This window comes from Cebidichthys violaceus, unplaced genomic scaffold, assembly GCF_023349555.1.
Source record: "Cebidichthys violaceus isolate CVI_PGR_0920_01 unplaced genomic scaffold, fCebVio1.0.p SCAF_5, whole genome shotgun sequence".
Taxonomy (NCBI): domain Eukaryota; kingdom Metazoa; phylum Chordata; class Actinopteri; order Perciformes; family Stichaeidae; genus Cebidichthys; species Cebidichthys violaceus.
Window position 1 is genome coordinate 18945304 of NW_027176705.1, and position 18155 is coordinate 18963458.

Consider the following 18155-nt stretch of genomic DNA (forward strand, 5'->3'; position numbering starts at 1 on the left):
GGACATGTTGCCCATGGCCGGAGATCCCACCCAGGGAACAGCCAACTACAACATAGAGGACTTCGCTGACCTCGGCATGTTCCCTCCCTTCTCTGAGTAATACACCCCCCCCCCCGCTCCTCCTGTCTCCCTCTCAGAACTGGACTGAAGTTTGCGTTCATCTGTCATGTTGTCTCATTTTTCTATATTGCTGGATCACCAACACGCAGCTGATGTGCAGCACGGTGAATGTCTGGGTGCACATACACACACACACACACACACAGACACACACCCACAGACACACACACAGGCCTGCAATATGTACCTGTGAGCATACACATACCTCATCTGTGCAAAGAGGATCCCCGCTGACAGATGGAGGGCACATCAGTCAACCGCTCTCAGCTCCCTGTCTTCACACCGATGGACATCGTCTCCAGCTCTCAGGACGAGCGGCGCTGTCTGTGCGGCTCCCTGCAGGCAGCGCCGGCACGACCAGAGGAGGCCAGTCGGCGGTATCCGTCTCACACCAGCATCTGTGATTAGCCCACATTCTACTCTTCCTGTCTTTCACATTTTGACTAAAGTCATTTTTATTTTTTTTTGTCAGCGGTCCATGCAGATGACCAAAATGTATGCCTGTGCCAATTACGCATACGCTACGCCCAACGATGGGCGGAGCTGCACGATGCCAGCGTCCACATCTGTTTTGGAGTATATCAGGTCTTTTTTCAGGGTGGAAGTACAGCATGAATCATTCTGCTCTCAACAACAAAGGGATGAGCCGTTTCATGCTCCTCATCTGCTGCACAGCATCCACACCGTTAGTGCAGTCCATGTCACTGGGCCTAGTTCATTCAAGTTTCTTTTGATGGGCTCACTTATGCTCATGTTGTACAACTGAAAATTTGACCTAAATATTCATTTATTGACTTAACAAGAAAGATTTGATCAGATAATGTATCGTTTTGGGGCTTAGTGGGGGTGTTGATGTAGAGCTGACGCAGAGTTCTTGCTCAGCTGTGATCGGGACTTTGGAAATGAGTGCAAAACACTGGCTTCCTACGGAAGCCCAGAGAGGCAAAGTGAGACATTCTGGTGATCCAAGTGTGATCGAAAGAGTTTTCTCTCCTGCGTTTACGACTGAAGAACAGTAGAAACAAAGTGAATTTTCTTTGATTTGTAATTTGTAACAAGAGAGAAGACTATTCAGATCAAATTTAGAAAATGCATCACCACAATATCATTTTTCATACTGGCCTCTCAGGGCTTCCAGAACTTACTCTGTGCACATTGAATATTGCATTTTCAAAAGAAGACGTAGAGATAATAGGTACTGTTCCTCATCATTGTGCGGGCTGAGAGCGAGCAGCACGTCATCCATCACAGTCCCATACAGCAGCACTTATACTGCAGAGTTCATCACAGGTTAACATGCGCTCACCCAGTCCATACCACTATAACAATAACATGCACTAAGTCGTACTTTTGAGCCGCTGCCGTCGTCGCTCACATGCATCGTAATGTGACACAGAAGCTGCTGCTGATGTTATTACCAGAGCACGTCTGGTTTACGTTCAGCCAAAGTACAACAACAGTCATGTTGACGTCCATTCATGAATAATTGTATCGGCACGCTTCATGCGCGAGCATATGCACCGAACACCGATAAAGCAGCAGTGGACCGACCGCCTCCTCTGGTAACACCTGCAGCGGCTGCAGAGCTGAAGTCGAGTCAGCATAAGTCAGTATCGATGTTCCCACTCGGTGAGATTCCTGTGAGGGTTGTAGGCGTCCACCTCCATCTGCCGGGCGCAGCCTCTTGCACACCATCGCTGCCAACCGGCAGCAGGAGAGGAGCAGCTGCTGCTGTCCTCCCCCGTCTCCATCAACCTTATTGTGTGAACTGTATGTAGTGATGTCCACAAGCTGATGCGAGTATTGAAGGATTCTATGTATAAATTAAAAATGAAAATTAAAAACACTCATTGCAGACAGTTGCTAAGCTAAGGCTTAAAGTGCACTTCATGAAGCTAACTGCTAATCTCACCAGCCTGCTTTAAAAGGGAAAAAACCGCCATACCGTCCAAGCAAAGCGCAGTATTTAGTGTATTTGGTGTTCTTCAGCTCTGGCTACTTGACTTTATTACTTTATAATCTTTTCAACTATTAAGAGACTGAATAATACTTTCTAGCGGGGAGCTTTTACATGATAGATTGTATAATGTCTCTGACAGACGGATATGAGAACCTCGAACAGACATCAGAGTCCTTTTGCTAAAGATCTCAAATCGACGTTTTTTTGTAAATAATGCAATTTTTATGTCGACTCGTGTTACTTTCACACAGTACATGTTTTTTGTGTAGGTTTTAATGATATTGTGTGCAATGTGAGTACATATTTAACTATTGGTATTTAGTTAGTCTGTTAATTGTACATTGAGTTCTAGACCTGTATAAATTGTGTAAATGTGACCCATTATTTTTGTGTAACAAATTGTGCTTGTGTCAATAAATTCTTATTGGTTACGTGGCTTCCATTCAAGGTTTTAGTTTCCATTTTTCAGAAATGCTTCGCGTTCATTTCTGGGTTTTTAGGGAGAAAATCCTTCATTTTGATCTTTGCGTTAAAACTGTAGCTGTACACAAAAACACAGGTTTCCGCTATAACCCATATTTTGATGTGTAGTAAGAATATCCTGGTTAAATTATTTGACAAAAGCGGTTTTATAATCCATTTAAAGCTTTTTGTGCAATTCAGGAAGTTTTATTTTGAAGTTTCCGTATAGCTTTTTTAATGCATTGCTTCAGAAATATGCATAAACAGATGTGAATGGAAACCTGACTAGTGTGAGGTAGTGGAGCGGATGATTCTTTGCCCTGCTCTGCCTGTTGATGGCGCTGTATGTGTGTGTTTATTAAATATTTATATTGGGTGCTTCAAAAAGACATATACATAAGCCTACAATTACAAGCATTGAGATATGTGCATGGAAATGAATACAAGTTTCAACACATTAACCCAGAGGATAGGATAGAACGCGTGAAATAAAAGTGGGTCTTAAGGAGCATCTTCAAAGCATCAACAGACTCGGCCTGTCTAACAGTCTGCAGCAGGCTGTTCCAGACCAGAGGAGCCATGACTGTACGGGCTTATTACAGTGCTGCAAGAAACCAGACTATTTGATTTATGGATAGCTGTCAGGATGTAAAAAGAGTTGTTTTTTTTAATATTTTAAAGATTACCAGCCCTAGCTTAAAAATTCTGAGCTAACTAACGTCTTTAAAGTCTTGGAGACCGTTGTAAGTTGTAGTTAAATAGGCCTGACTTTGGGAATTTAGAGGCAGTAGATGTGAGTATCAGGGGGTGTCTCAGTGGTAGAGCAGGGCCATCCTTTAATCAGAGCATCCATGTGTCCTTGGGCAAGACACTTAACCCCAAATTGCTCCCATAGCGGTGTGTGAAAGTTGTATGAATGGGCTGATAGCCATCAGTGAGTGAATGGGTGAATGATGACATGTCGTGTTAAGGCGCTTTAAGTGATCGAAATACTAGAAAAGCTCTTTATAAGTACAGTCCATTCACTATTTAAGAGGTGAGATGATTCTTCCCATTGGGAGCATGTAAAGACAGAAAAGAAGTGGACCCAAAACCAAACCTAGCAGAACCCCACCCACAAGAAATATTTCACGGTGTGGAGGATGAGCTGCCATTGGAAACAATGGAACCAATCCCGACCCAGCGCGTCAAGTGGTCCAATAGAATCGCGTGGTCGACGATATCAAAAGCTGCACTGAGATCTGGAAGAATTGACATTTACCAGCATCTGCAGCACAGAGGAGGTCATGTGTCACTCTTAGCAGAGATTTATCTGTGCTATAGTGTTCCCGAACCCCGACTGGAATTTCTCAAATTTACTGTTTTGTATTCAAAAAGGACAGATTCTAATTAAAAACAACTTTTTTTCTAAAACCTTAGACAAGAAAGAAGCTTGGAAATTGGTCGGGTCAAGGCTTTTTGAGGAGTGTCTGGAGTCAGGTGTGCTTTAAACAAGACGGGATGGTACATGTGGCTAGAGAACTGTTAAAAGTTGTCAGCAAGCTACGACCAACTGCTTCAAAATGACAGCTAGTGGCATCAGGCCTGCAGTTAGATTAAAAGCAGGAGGGTCCAACATAGCCAGTGAGAGATCTTTGATTAAGGGCAAGATGTTCAACCCAATGCTGGAGGTGTTATTTGGAGTCCAGACTAAAACGTCTGAAAACGACTATCACGTGACTATTCACGTACACTGGGCACGCGCTGTAAACAGGAAGTAGATTGGTTGCTTAGTTCAAAAAAATAGGACAGAGTAATAAAGTAGTCTTTAATAATGAAAGGTCGTGTTTGATACGTGTAAGATCTTCTCTAAAATCTTCCTCTATAAACTCAAATAGACACATTTCGTGGAACGTTTTTAGAAGTTTTATCTTTCAGACGTAACGTTAGTTACAGCGCTGCGGGTCTCGCTCTCTCTCACACATCAAAATTGACTTTAAAATCAACACTTACACATAATAGTTTACTAGATAGTTTACTAGATTAAATTAGTGATCAACACACGTCTCTCACTCGTTCCCTCGGTTTCGTTGTTGTCTGTTCAGCTCTGCTGGTGGCTGAACTCTCTGTCCTACTGGAGAGCAATCAATGTTTTGTTCCTTTACATTTTATCTGTGGACTTCACAATAGTTGTGCAGAACAAAATAATCATTAATAAGGACAGGAAAGTCCTCCGTTTTGTGTCCATCACCTTCCCTAAAGCCGCTAACCGTGACTTCAGACGGCCGCTCCGTAGGGCTGATAACGCCGCTGGACACGCCGCTCGCTAATCGCTCCAATAACAGCTTCCTCCGTAATAATGCAGACTTTAAGTGGACAACAGCTGCTAGAAAAGACAACATGGTCAGCAACACCTGTAATCAGCTGTCCATGTTAAATGGAAAAAAAAGGTTGGCTGTGGTAGAGTGGGAGTGGGTATGGACAGGCAATTTTGGTGTCAAACAGGAAAAACATCATTATCGGACACACACTCGCTAAGGGAGAGGCCAAAGGACAGGACAAGGTCCAGAGTCTGATTTTTGATTTTCTTTTTTACAGAAGATGCTGGACGGCAACAACAATGAGCAGAAACTCACCATAATGCTCATTTAACTTAATCATTTGTTATTAACATTGATAAGTACAGATCACTTGGTGACGTTTGCTGATGGTTTAATAGAAAGTGAAAAATGTAAACATAGATTGTTTAAGGCATGTGAACAAATGATTGGTGCTGTCGCTTCTCTGGCGAGGACAGTTTCACACAGAACCCTACAGAACCAGTCGCTGTGCCAAACTATGTCCTTCTTTATTGACGGGGGTTAGGTGGATGTGAGGAAGACACTGAGCTGCTGTCAGGGTGAAACATACAAGGGGCTGTTTAGCCAAAATGGAAGATTAAGCTATAATTCAGAATGAATGCCAAGACAGCTTGATGACATATTCCTATTTGTTTTCTGTATGACGTTTCCATCAATCACATACTGTACTGATCTCACCCTCATTACTGCTGCTTGATAGCAGTCAGAGTCAGACCCTGAACAGCTCTGTCAGCAGGATACATGTGTCTGTGTTGCCGTGCGCTCAGCTGACTTATTACATGTCAACATATGAACAGAAGCAACACGTTTGGACATGCATGCATGGAGACAGACGCTCTGGAAGGGCCATGGTGAAAGTGTGTCTGTGTGATGCACTGGCATCACTGTGGGGCTGCCTCCTGCTCAGGGACTCAAATCAGTACCGAGTCATTGAACGTTGTTGTGATGTCACAGGACCCAAGCACAGGACACTGACACCAGATGTAGGTGAATGGTAAGAGGATTTATTGTTAGACCACAGAGAATGGAGAGAAGATGATGGCTGGCTGAGGCAGAAGGCAGAGGGGCGATGCTGGATGGCAGACTAGGCCGAATGGGAGAAGGATGAGTGGTGAGGGAAGGATGAGTGGTGAGGGAAGGATGAGTGGTGAGGGAAGGATGACATGGCTCAAGGGTTTGCAGGCAGGCATGACACAAGTAACGTTATGGACCAAGAGAGTCCTGCAAACTGTCTTATTGCTGTTACTTAACTCAAAAGACTTCCCTTGAGGTCCCTTGAGCAGGTCTAATGACAAATGTTTGAATACCATGAATGATGTGAGTCACTGGGGCATTGCACCTATTCAATAACTTGTATTGCTAACTTTACACTACAGTTTAGTAAGAGGGCATAATATCTTGGTAACTGTCCTTGGCAGTGGCTGCAGAGGATGGACTTAGTGATGGCTGTGTAGAAGTGCACCATCATTGTGTTTGGCAGGTTGAACTTCTCCAGCTGCCTCAGGAAGTATATCCTCTGCTGAGCCTTCTTGGTGATGCAGCTGATGTAAGGGTCCCACTTGAGGTCCCGGGTTGTGGTGGAGAACTGGAAGCAGAAGAACTCCACAGCGTCAACGGGGGAGTCACACAGAGTTGATAGGGGCAGGTTTTCACTCAGGAGTTCAGTTTTAACTTCTGAAAAGAGTTCAAAGATCAACTGCCAGACAATAGTTACTTTAACTCTGTCCTAGAGTCCTTCTGATGGTTAAGCATAATCAAATTGAGTTGACTTGAACTGACACAGAGTATTCTAAAGGCTAGAATTTGCTGTGTATGTTCCCTCAGCCATACGTTCCCTCAACCTTATGTTCCCTCAACCTTATGTTCCCTTAGCCATATGCTACCTCAGACCTATGTTCCCTCAACCTCATGTTCCCTCAGTCCTATGTTACCTCAGACCTTTGTTCCCATAGCCCTTTGTTCCCTCAGCTCTATGTTCCCTCAGACCTATATTCCCTCAGACCTATGTTCCCTCAACACCATGTTCCCTCAGACTTATGTTCCCTCAGCCCTAATTTACCTCAGACCTATGTTCCCTCAACCCTATGATCCCAAAGCCCTATGTTCCCTCAACCCAGTATTCCCTGAACCCTATATTCCCTCAGCCCTATCTTCCTTCAGCTCTATGTTCCCTCAATGTTATGTTCTATCAGCCCTATGTTCCCTCAGCCCTATGTTCCTTCACCCGTATGTTCCTTCAACCCTATCTTTCCTCAGCCCTATGTTCCCTCAGATCAGTACCTCTGCCCGTACCATGCCATTGTTCTGTCGGCTCGTTGTTCTGAAACCCCAAAGAGTCTGAAAAATGTCCCATTGGACCGAAGACCTTTTTGTCCGACGGCCATGGATCCAAAGACCCATTCCTCCAGAAATAAAATAAACTGAAGCATATGGCTTTTTTTTTGCAGAATGTCACCTGACCTTTCCGGTCGCAATATTTTGTTCCTGTCCGTTATCGGATATCGTTTTAACATAGGCCAAGGATGATGCTGAGGGAACATAATTTCAAGTTAGGATAAAAAAAATATACAGGTGCTGAGGCAGCATAGGCCTGACCCCCTCCAGGGAGCCTAACAAAGGAAGGGAATTGTACTCCTTTCAGTAGCTCTTAGTGTACTTACAGACCAAGTGTACAGGAACAAACTGACAGGTCCGTTCAGTAATCTGTCCATTTCTGTATATACTTTGCATGGTTATTGCACAGCACATAACAACTTGCTCTGGAAGACAAACAGCGCTGACTGGCAACATAAAATTAAGATGACAAACGGCTTAAACCCGTGTTTGAGGAGCTACGGGATGTTAGTTCTTATCTTTGGTTTTGCCCTAAACAGCATCAGTGATGTTCTAGAATCAGCTCATATACTTTGAGTGTCCTGTAGCGTTTCATCGGCCCACTCAGCCTACATCCGCCATGAGCCATGAAAACTTTCTGAAGCCTGTCAAGTAGGTGTGAAATGCCAAAGCTCTGATCTGTTTTTGTCACAAACACAAAGTGGCAGCTCTTGGCATCTCTCCTGTTTGGCACTTTCACACCTTTCTTCAGTCTCGGCTCCTGAACAAACTGGTGGGTGATTTGAAAAGAAATAGTTTCCCACATTCCTTCCTGACATGACATGCACTCCGATTAGCCTCTTAAATTCCCCTCTGACATTCACTAAGCTCTGCAGCATTTGTGATTGACTGGCAGGGAGGAAGGAGAGGAACATTTCATTCCCAAGATGTCTTCATTTATATCATCTACATTCTGCTGTCGTCTGGCTCCACTCCACATCTCCTGCCTGATTGTCATTAGCTGATAACTGCCACAATGGTGTTTATTTGAAAAAGTCCCAACTCGAGTGTTGTAAATAGCGTTCAAATGGCATCTGGTCTCTGTACAGTGCTTCGCCTCAGGCCCCGAAACCATCTCTGAGACGCTCTGCTGTGCTGTGTGTGTGTGTGTGTGTGTGTGTGTGTGTGTGTGAGAGAGATAGTGTTCGATTTGCATAAGCCACTGAGATGTTATGCAGTGTGTGTGCGTGTGTGTGTGTGTGTGTGTGTGTGTGTGTGTGTGTGTGTGTGTGTGTGTGCGTGTGCATTGTGGTTGGCAGAGCATAGCTGCGTGCTTTACTGCAGTCAGTGTGTCTCCATGCTGACAGGTCTATCTTAAATCATGCTGCTGTGAATCTCCTCCAAACACAGTGACAACAGCATTCAAACCACAAAGAGAGAGAGAGAGAGAGAGAGAGAGAGAGAGAGAGAGAGAGAGAGAGAGAGAGAGAGAACCCACTGTGACCATCAAGACTGCTGTCTGTTTACCTGCAGACACACACTCAACACAACTTGATTATCTCCACTAAGCTCCATCCTCCCTTCATATTCTCATCATATCTTGGCAGCGCTCCATGTTCACAGTGTGTGCATATGGGACTGGATATATAATTAGTCTGAACATGGCCTCTGGACACCAGGTGCTGTGAGGAATATATATAGATATGTTATATATATATATAAACCTTTATTATCTAGGAAGTCCCATTGAGATTAAAAATACAATCTGTAGCATTTAGGGGGTCTATTGGCAGAAATGGAATATAATATCGATCAGCATGTTTTTCTTAAGTGCATAATCACCTGAGAATAAGAATCGTTGTCCCCTTAGAATGAGCCGTTTATATCTACATAAAGAGCAGGTCCTCTCCACGCAGCCGGCCGCCATGTTTGTACAGTAGCCCAGAACAGACAAACCAAACTCTGGCTCACGAGAGAGCCTTTCACGTTTTCACGTTTCTGAGTGAGCCACTTGTAGTTCTCCGACACGTTTGGCACACGCGAGATGTTTCAGTTGGTTACAATCTGCCAGCAAATCCTAAACACTGCATCTTTAAAACCTCTTTTGTAAGTAAGACTCATTCCCCTTATTCTTTGGCCTGAACTAGAGCGCTTCAGCTTTGCCACATTTTCTCCACTAATTTAATTTTAGGAGGAAGTGCGATTAGTTTGTTTTGCATCGCCACCGTTATGATCCTTTACTCGCCAAAAATACTGTTTAAGCTTTAAAAAAAGCTGTTATTACATTTTTCATAATTTTTCAGACTAGAAACTAAACATTTAGATTCCCAATATGTAATCAGTTTATCCAAATAACTCCTATTTCAAACTTTACACTGATGTTCTTGAAGCTGTAAGTAGCTGATCTTCCAGGCGGAGAACATCTGGTACCTACACCAGCGTACAAAAGGTCTAACCCTTCTGGCTTTTACTACTCACAGTTCCAAAATCTTCTTTAATAACATTTGATATATTACAAATAAATTGTTTACCTACCTACCACTCTACCTACCTGTCTGTCTACCTACCAGTCTACCTACCTGTCTACCTACCTACCAGTCTACCTACCTGTCTACCTACCTGTCTACCTACCTGTCTACCTACCTACCAGTCTACCTACCTGTCTGTCTACCTACCAGTCTACCTACCTGTCTGTCTACCTACCAGTCTACCTACCTGTCTGTCTACCTACCAGTCTACCTACCTGTCTGTCTACCTACCAGTCTACCTACCTGTCTACCTACCTGTCTACCTACCTACCAGTCTACCTACCTGTCTGTCTACCTACCAGTCTACCTACCTGTCTACCTACCTACCAGTCTACCTACCTGTCTACCTACCTGTCTACCTACCTACCAGTCTACCTACCTGTCTACCTACCAGTCTACCTACCTGTCTACCTACCTGTCTACCTACCTACCAGTCTACCTACCTGTCTACCTACCTACCAGTCTACCTACCTGCCAGTCTACCTACCAGTCTGTCTACCTACCTACCAGTCTACCTACCAGTCTACCTACCTGTCTACCTACCTGTCTATCTACCTACCAGTCTACCTACCAGTCTACCTACCTGTCTAACTACCTACCTGTCTACCTACCTACCAGTCTACCTACCTGTCTGTCTACCTACCAGTCTACCTACCAGTCTACATACCTACCAGTCTACCTACCTGTCTACCTACCAGTTTACCTAACTACCAGTCTACCTGTCTGTCTGTCTACCTACCAGTCTACCTACCTGTCTGTCTACCTACCAGTCTACTTACTTACCAGTCTACCTACCAGTCTACCTACCAGTCTACCTACCTGTCTACCTACCTACCAGTCTACCTACCTGTCTGTCTACCTACCAGTCTACCTACCTGTCTGTCTACCTACCAGTCTACCTACCTGTCTGTCTACCTACCAGTCTACCTACCTACCAGTCTGCCTACCTGTCTACCTACCTGTCTGTCTACCTACCAGTCTACCTACCAGTCTACATACCTACCAGTCTACCTACCTGTCTACCTACCAGTCTACCTAACTACCAGTCTACCTACCTGTCTGTCTACCTACCAGTCTACTTACCTACCAGTCTACCTACCAGTCTACCTACCTGTCTACCTACCTACCAACCAGTCTACCTACCTGTCTGTCTACCTACCAGTCTACCTACCTACCAATCTACCTACCTGTCTGTCTACCTACCAGTCTACCTACCTACCAGTCTACCTACCAGTCTGTCTACCTACCAGTCTACCTACCTACCAGTCTACCTACCAGTCTGTCTACCTACCAGTCTACCTACCTGTCTGTCTACCTAAGAAGATAGCGACTGCAATCCACCTGACGCTGAGCTTGACTTTGGTCTGCAGGCTCCATATGAGCTTGAGTGCTGAGTGCAATGATGTGCACCTTAATCAAATCACACTCACTTAGGCTATACTATGTGTTCTTCTTTTGATAACTAATGTCATAATTCTTTTCTTACATTTAACAAGCCTCCCCAGAGTTTGGAGACTCTTATTATTCCCTCTGAGGCAAATTTGTGATTTTGGGCTATACAAAATTAACTGGATTGAATTTCACAATATCAGATGATTATTTAACATTCTGTATAACCCTGCCACTTCAAGGTCTCCAGAACTGAATACATCCTTAGATGCACAGAAGCTTTGGACTGAGTCGCGTGGGTCTACCTTACTAAGACGTTGAGTTAAGTAGATTTGGTTTTGGTGACGAGTTCCTTACATGGATTACAATATTGTATACATCCAGTGGCATCTGTGAGAACCAACAACAACTATTCTGGCTACTTTCTGCTCAGTAGTAGAATTCCACATCAGGAATAGGAAGATCTTGCAAAATGACAAAAGTATTTGGGTGGTATGGCACTCCCCCATTTTCAGTTGATGTTGATGAGCTGTGAGGCTGACTCAATAAAGTATTTCTTGTTTAGTTTTTGACTTCCTGATGAAAACTGACCACAGTAACTTGTGGCATCATAAACATGCGGATCAAGTAGTGGTTCTGGCTCATCAGTCTCCATGGATGATGCACCACCTCAGACACCAGCTGGAGACAGAGTGGACCTGCCAAGTGGGCCTTTGTGCCCTTCGTCACGCTGTGTGTGTGTGTGTGTGTGTGTGTGTGTGTGTGTGTGTGTGTGTGTGTGTGTGTGTGTTTGTTTGTTTTCTGGCTCTGTTCTGGCAAATGAGGCTGCCTGGGAGCAGCTGTGTGAGCTGGCACAACCAAAGGGAACCTCTGTCCCTCTGCTCAAACCCTGTCCACACGCTGCAGATAGTTCCTGAGCTTTTCTGAAACCTGTGCTTAACACGCCATTCTAATGAAGAGACATGAATTCGTCAGATTTTCAGTTTTAACTCATAGATTGTATAAAATATGGAAATAGCCTCATTGACGTTACCCAGAGGTTTTTCGAAGGGCCGTTGTGGAGCTCACAGTGGATGTTTCCGGCCGTCGCCATTTTGGCCGTGACGACGCAGCGTAGCTCTTAAATGGGGAAAGAATTGGACAGCTGGGTGCCGCAGCAGAGCAGAGAGCTAGCAACTAGCAACCTGAGACGACTCAAAGCGGCCACGCCCTCAATTATGCAGAACATTAAGCCTTGATATAATTGTAACGGGTGATTTGTAAAAAGTCATGAACATGAGCTATAGAGACCAGAACTTTTCTTTGAACCAACATGTTTATTTCTGCTGTAAATTTGGTCTTTTAAACATGGAGGTCTATAGAACTTCAGTGACTGGACTTCAGTCCTCAGCACCAGAGATTGCCATTGATTTTACTGTGTATTAAAAGAGGGAGTTTTGATCAGCAGGTTAGCAGAGAGACAAGAAATATCTTTTGGATGTTGGTGCTATGTATTTGAACCCCATTCACCCGTAATTAAACTGGGAGTGAGGGATTCATCTTCAGGGATTACACAAGGCAAGAAACTAAACTAACATTAAGCATTTGCAAATTGCTATTTGCCAAACAGATAGCTGCTATAATTTGAGTACAGCTTTATCATTATTTCTGTTTGTGTGTGTGTGTGTGTGTGTGTGTGTGTGTGTGTGTGTGTGTGTGTGCGCATGTCCCTTACTTAATGAGCAGCTGATGCTATCACCACAAACCCTCACCAGCTTTAACTCATCCAAAGAAACACAGTGACACAAGCCCACTTTGAAACACTGGAGACGAACCACAGGTGGAGACAATCCTCAGAGAGTAAACCTGTATTGTAAACATATTGTCTTCAACTAATGCTCTCTGTTTGCATTCCCCCTCATGAGCGTGAAGCCCTCTCCACCAGCAGCTAACGGTCTCTCTCAGGAGATGAAAACGCCAATTCATTTAAACTACATACATTCTACCTGCATTGATGCTTTAGGATTTAAGCTGATAGCTGATGCGTCACACTGGAACATGATCTTTGTGGGGGCATTATTCTCTATATATATTGTTTAACAAACTCCATGACAAAAATAACAATGTCCATCTCTCAATACTTACTGACTGTGTCAACCAATCATATATCAACCAATCATATGTTTTTGGTTCCATCCTGTTTGGTTCCATCTCAGAATTCTCTTAGCCAGTTCCCAGTGCTCTCAACGGCGTCTCCCCGACAATATGATGACAATATGATGACAATACCATCCTTGGCTGGGACGTGTTCTGAGTCGAAGTGTCCTTGAGCAAGACACTGTCCCCCTAGCGGCTCCCCGGGCGCCTGTCATGGGCAGCCCACTGCTCCCTGGTACAGGGATGGGTCAAATGCAGAGAAAAATTCCCCCCTCAACAGGATAAATATAGTGTAATAAAATAAATAAAATAAAATATAGCTGCCACGCTTGGCTTTTGAGTTGCTGTGGTCTCTTGTAATGTGAACACAGCGTTACTGTTGATGTTGTACCCAATTCAGTGTCTCATGCTTCATACCTACATACAACAAAAATGTTTCTTTCCTCCAGCTTGAGAGAATCTCCAAAACATTGTACAATTATTCATCTATTCTTGGCTTTAAAGGCCTTGAACTGTCTTGCTCCTAAATACATCTCTGATTTATTGACCTGGGTCTTGTTACAAAAAGCAGGTTTAAGGAGAACTCTGAGATAGTTAACCCTCAGATGAGGGAAAATCTGGGTTTTCAGTTCAGAAAGACTTTAACTCTGGGTCTGTTACTGTGGTAACTGACTCTGTGGATGTGCCTGCTTCTCTCTGTGTCCTCACTCTTAAAGCGGCAGACACGCCGTTTCATTTCCTTATCCATTCAGTCTCGCCGCTCGTTAACTAGTGGAGGTTTACTGTCTGTCGAATGTAAATCCTGCTTTGATATTAATTTGTTACTCTGGGAAATAAGAAATAATATGATTTATTGTCCTCACGTTCAAATATTACAAAGAGTCCAGTCACTCTCGGCTCAAAATGAAACCTTTACATGTCCTTATTTTTGTAAGTGGGAGGTTTTTTTTTAAATATAAAAATATAAAACGCTGTGACTTTGTGCACACAGTCCAATAATATTGGAGATTATATGTTAATGTTTCTGAGTGGTCGAGGAAGCAGGATAGTGGTGCAGCTGAAGAATGTAGTTTGAAAGTGAGTTTTATAGGCTGTGTATAGTCAACGTGTTTTAACAGCATTTCAGTGAAGGTGTTTAACTTTACTACACTCGTTGAAGTAGCTGAAATAAAGCCACTGAATGCTGTTTAGTAAAGATCCAAACAGAATGTATAACATTTAAAATCCACTGTATTTTAACCTTTAAATCACCCAAAAATGATTGCTGGGTCAGATTGTGAGCTTACAGTCGTGTCTCCTACGTCTATTGAGCTACATATTTTTTTAAATCTTTAAATTATATTTTTCATCTTCAGTTGGCCCCTGTGTTTTTTACCCGTCAGATTAAAGCTAATAATATATGTAAAATGTAGACTAGAGCCAAATACACGGTCAGATTCCACCACTTTATCACAGTCTGGTAAATTATGACTTAATCAAAAATATAGAATAAAACTGAATTATGCTCAGTTATTGACTAGTAGCTTTAAAGACAATTTTTGTGTAATAGCTGACTCCTCACTTACCACTCTTACCACTACAGTCCCCCCCCCCCCCCCCCCCCCCCCCCCGGCCTGTAAGAGCCACTAGTGATAAATTGATAAATATAGCTGAGTGTGTCTCCAACCTCCAGCCCCCACTCTGAGCCCACAGTGGGGGGAAACAGTTTGCGGTAATGGTTTTAATGAAGTGTGTTTTATGAAGCCTTATAGCCCGTTGGTGTCTAGACGGGGGGGGGTTAGCCAATTGTAGGATCATTCAATTACACAACACAGCAGTAGTCGTTGTAGACACACCTGGTGAAGAAGTGCAGCGTTCTATTTTGATCTCTTTAGAATGATAACTGATAATCTTAGCACCAACGACAGTGCTGGTGCTATTTTTACTATCACCACGGTATGGTTTGAAACAGGCTGTTAAAGGAGCTTAAAATGGAAAACAGATTGTCCTGCAATGAGTCTGTATGCATTAAACATTGTATGCATTAAACATGGTAATACAGAACTACACGACTTTGTGCGAGGAAGGGCTGACAGGATCAAAGCAAAGTTCCAGGGGGGGAGAGGGGCGGAGCCGTGCAGCCGCGGGCGCTTGTCCAGGAGATTCTGCAGGAGATCCCGTTCAAAGAGACCCTCTGTCTGCTTGTCTTAGCGTACAGCGGGCTGCTGAAGAGCCCTCGCCGTAGGGAGCACCAGAGGATGATCGGTCAGGCCAGTGTTAACAAAACCAGGCAAAACCTTGTACATATGTGGTACAAGGTTGTGCCTAGTCAGCGGTAGTGTCTTTAAAATGATTTCCTGCATATTAAATGTCCATCTTCAATTTAGTAGTGGTCCCAGTAATAGTTGTTCTGAAAGGTTCTCTATAGAGAACATTCTGTATCTATTCCACGCGGTTCTCAACAGGTCGCAGGCTGAGCCGGTGGCTAGCATCTACGTTGCTAACATTAGGGGAAACCTGAGGGTGGTGCTCTGCTTTCACAAAGCAAAGCCTGAACACGCAGTGGGGCATGCTCACATGCTCAAGCTGCCGGCGGCCATGGTGACAAAATATAGAGAAACTCCGGTGACATCAGCGGGAAAGAGACTTGGTGCTCTGCTCACATAGACTTTACATCGATGACAGCATGGTCAAGCTACGTTTGAGTCAAACAATTATGGATCGCTTTAATCTAATACATTTGACGACATTACCGTGCCGTTTTTAATCTTAATCTTTGTTAGACGGACCAGACTTATGACAATTGTGAACATGCCAGCAATTGAAAACGAGACGGAAGAACTTTACTTGGATCTTGAGGAGCTGCAGCATTTATTCATGCAAGCTGAAACCTAAACCACTCAACAACTTTACTGCTAATTTGTCCTCTGCTGCGATTGCCAACACCTGAAAACACACACACACACGCACACACACACACACGCACGCACACACACACACACACACACACACACACACGCACACAAACGTCTGACTTTTCTTTGCAGGGTGCTGGACTCTTTGACGTAGGAACCTTTGACGGCTGAGAATAGAACCTTACTGTTGCTTCTGAAATGAACTCTCATTAGATTCACAACAGTTTTGTAACGGCCCTCCTCTCATTGTTAGTGCCTGATGCAGAGCAGAGCTTAAGCTGCTTTTCTTCCCGGCACAGTGAGTCAAGTATTTTTGTCCCTTCCCCTGCTGTTGATCTAACCCACTCTAATGACGGAGAAACCGCGTTGTTGTTATATGTGTGTGACTGCATGCGGTGAACTTAACAGCCAGGGATCCTTTCTCTATGGTGATCATAACCTGCTAAGTGCAGAGCTGACATTTATATAAAGTGTCTTTTCTTGTAGCGTCTGGCTAACTACAGGAGGCTGCGGTTATAGCGATAAAAGCTCACATTGTTGCAGAGTGAGCGATCAGGTTTAAAAGGAGAGCTGGGAGACTGCAGGGTTTCCTGTCACACAGCTGTTGACATGATAATGGAGGTAAATGACACTGAACCGCCTTAAAGGACTGTTTCTGCTCTTTTACTTAATTAATATTCTTTATTGTTTTATTACTTATTTATAATACTTGTTTTGATCTTGTTTTTTACTAAGTATCTTGTTTTGCACAATGCACTATGCTGCTGTAATCCTGTAATTTCCCCGGACTAATTAAGGATTATCATATTTTATCTTGTCAGTGTTTTAGCCCTGCTGTAAACGATGAAACGTACAGCATATGCTAAGCATTTTCTCGAGCATATACCATAGGTGTTTGGATTCATACTTCCTTGGTGCCATTGGTGTTCATCCATTTCAAATCAACATGTTTAAAGGGTCCTTTTACTCAAATTACCAAAAGATGAAAAGAAAAAGATCTCACTTAACTCTGGTGGTATCGTTTTTTACAGGTTTCAGATATCTGACGCTGGTATTTCTGTCTACATCCTAATACAACAGACAGCAGGGGCTTTAGTTTGTGTGTAATAAAAACATTCTCTGCAGAAATAATGTCCACATTACCCAGACCTCACAGACCACCCGTACAGGGTTTACTTCTTCAGCAGACGGCTCGGTTGTGATGTGATGGATTATGAGTGTGAAATGAATGAAAACAGCGGCTGCTAGGAATGCATATATGAATCTGAAAAACTATAAAACCAGGTAATGATGTTGCAGTCATTTTAAACTATGCATGGAGGACATCCAAAGTGAATCACTTTGACACCAGAGACCTCAGCTTGCATTCAGAGCTCCGTCTGTGGTTAGGGCTGGGCAGCTAATGCACTTTGATTAAAGGGTTATGTTTTTGTGACTAAGTGACTAATGTATGTTGGATTTAATTGAAAATTGGTAAACAAAAAACGGAAGAAAATCTTTGCAGCAAAACCAGATGTTGTCTTTTTTAGTTCATGTATTTTTCCTCGTTCAAACCTGGCACCTACAGTTGTGGTCAAAAGTTTACATACACTTGTAAAGAACATAATGTCATGGCTCTCTTGAGTTTCCAGTTATTTCTACAACTCTGATTTTTCTCTGATAGAGTGATTGGAACAGATACTTCTTTGTCACAAAAAACATTCTTGAAGTTTGGTTCTTTCATGACTTTATTATGGGTTAACAGAAAAAGTGACAAAATCTGCTGGGTCAAAAATATACATACAGCAACATGAATTAGCAATTTTGGTGACTTAGAAAGTTGTGTCAATGAAATGAGCTTCATAGCATGGCCTCTTAACTTCTTGTGAGTGATTATGAGTGACTACAGCTGGTGACTTCTCTGAGGCCATTTAAATAGGGCTCATTGGATACAAACGCCCACAAACGCTACAATGGGAAAGTCAAAGGAGCTCAGCATGGATCTGAAAAAGCGAATCATTGACTTGAACAAGTC

The 18155-nt window shown here is 43.3% G+C and overlaps 1 protein-coding gene across 2 annotated transcripts in view; it reads left to right on the forward strand.

Moving 5' to 3' along the window:
• The window catches only part of arnt2 (aryl-hydrocarbon receptor nuclear translocator 2), a 52664-nt gene extending 50142 nt beyond the window's left edge, over positions 1-2522 (forward strand). For both annotated transcript variants that reach the window (XM_068730269.1, XM_068730268.1), the window contains exon 19: positions 2-2522. In XM_068730269.1, the coding sequence (XP_068586370.1) occupies positions 2-100 (99 nt within the window). In that variant the 3' untranslated portion in view covers positions 101-2522. The remainder of the gene's footprint in view (position 1) is intronic.
• The last annotated feature ends 15633 nt before the right edge of the window (positions 2523-18155 follow it).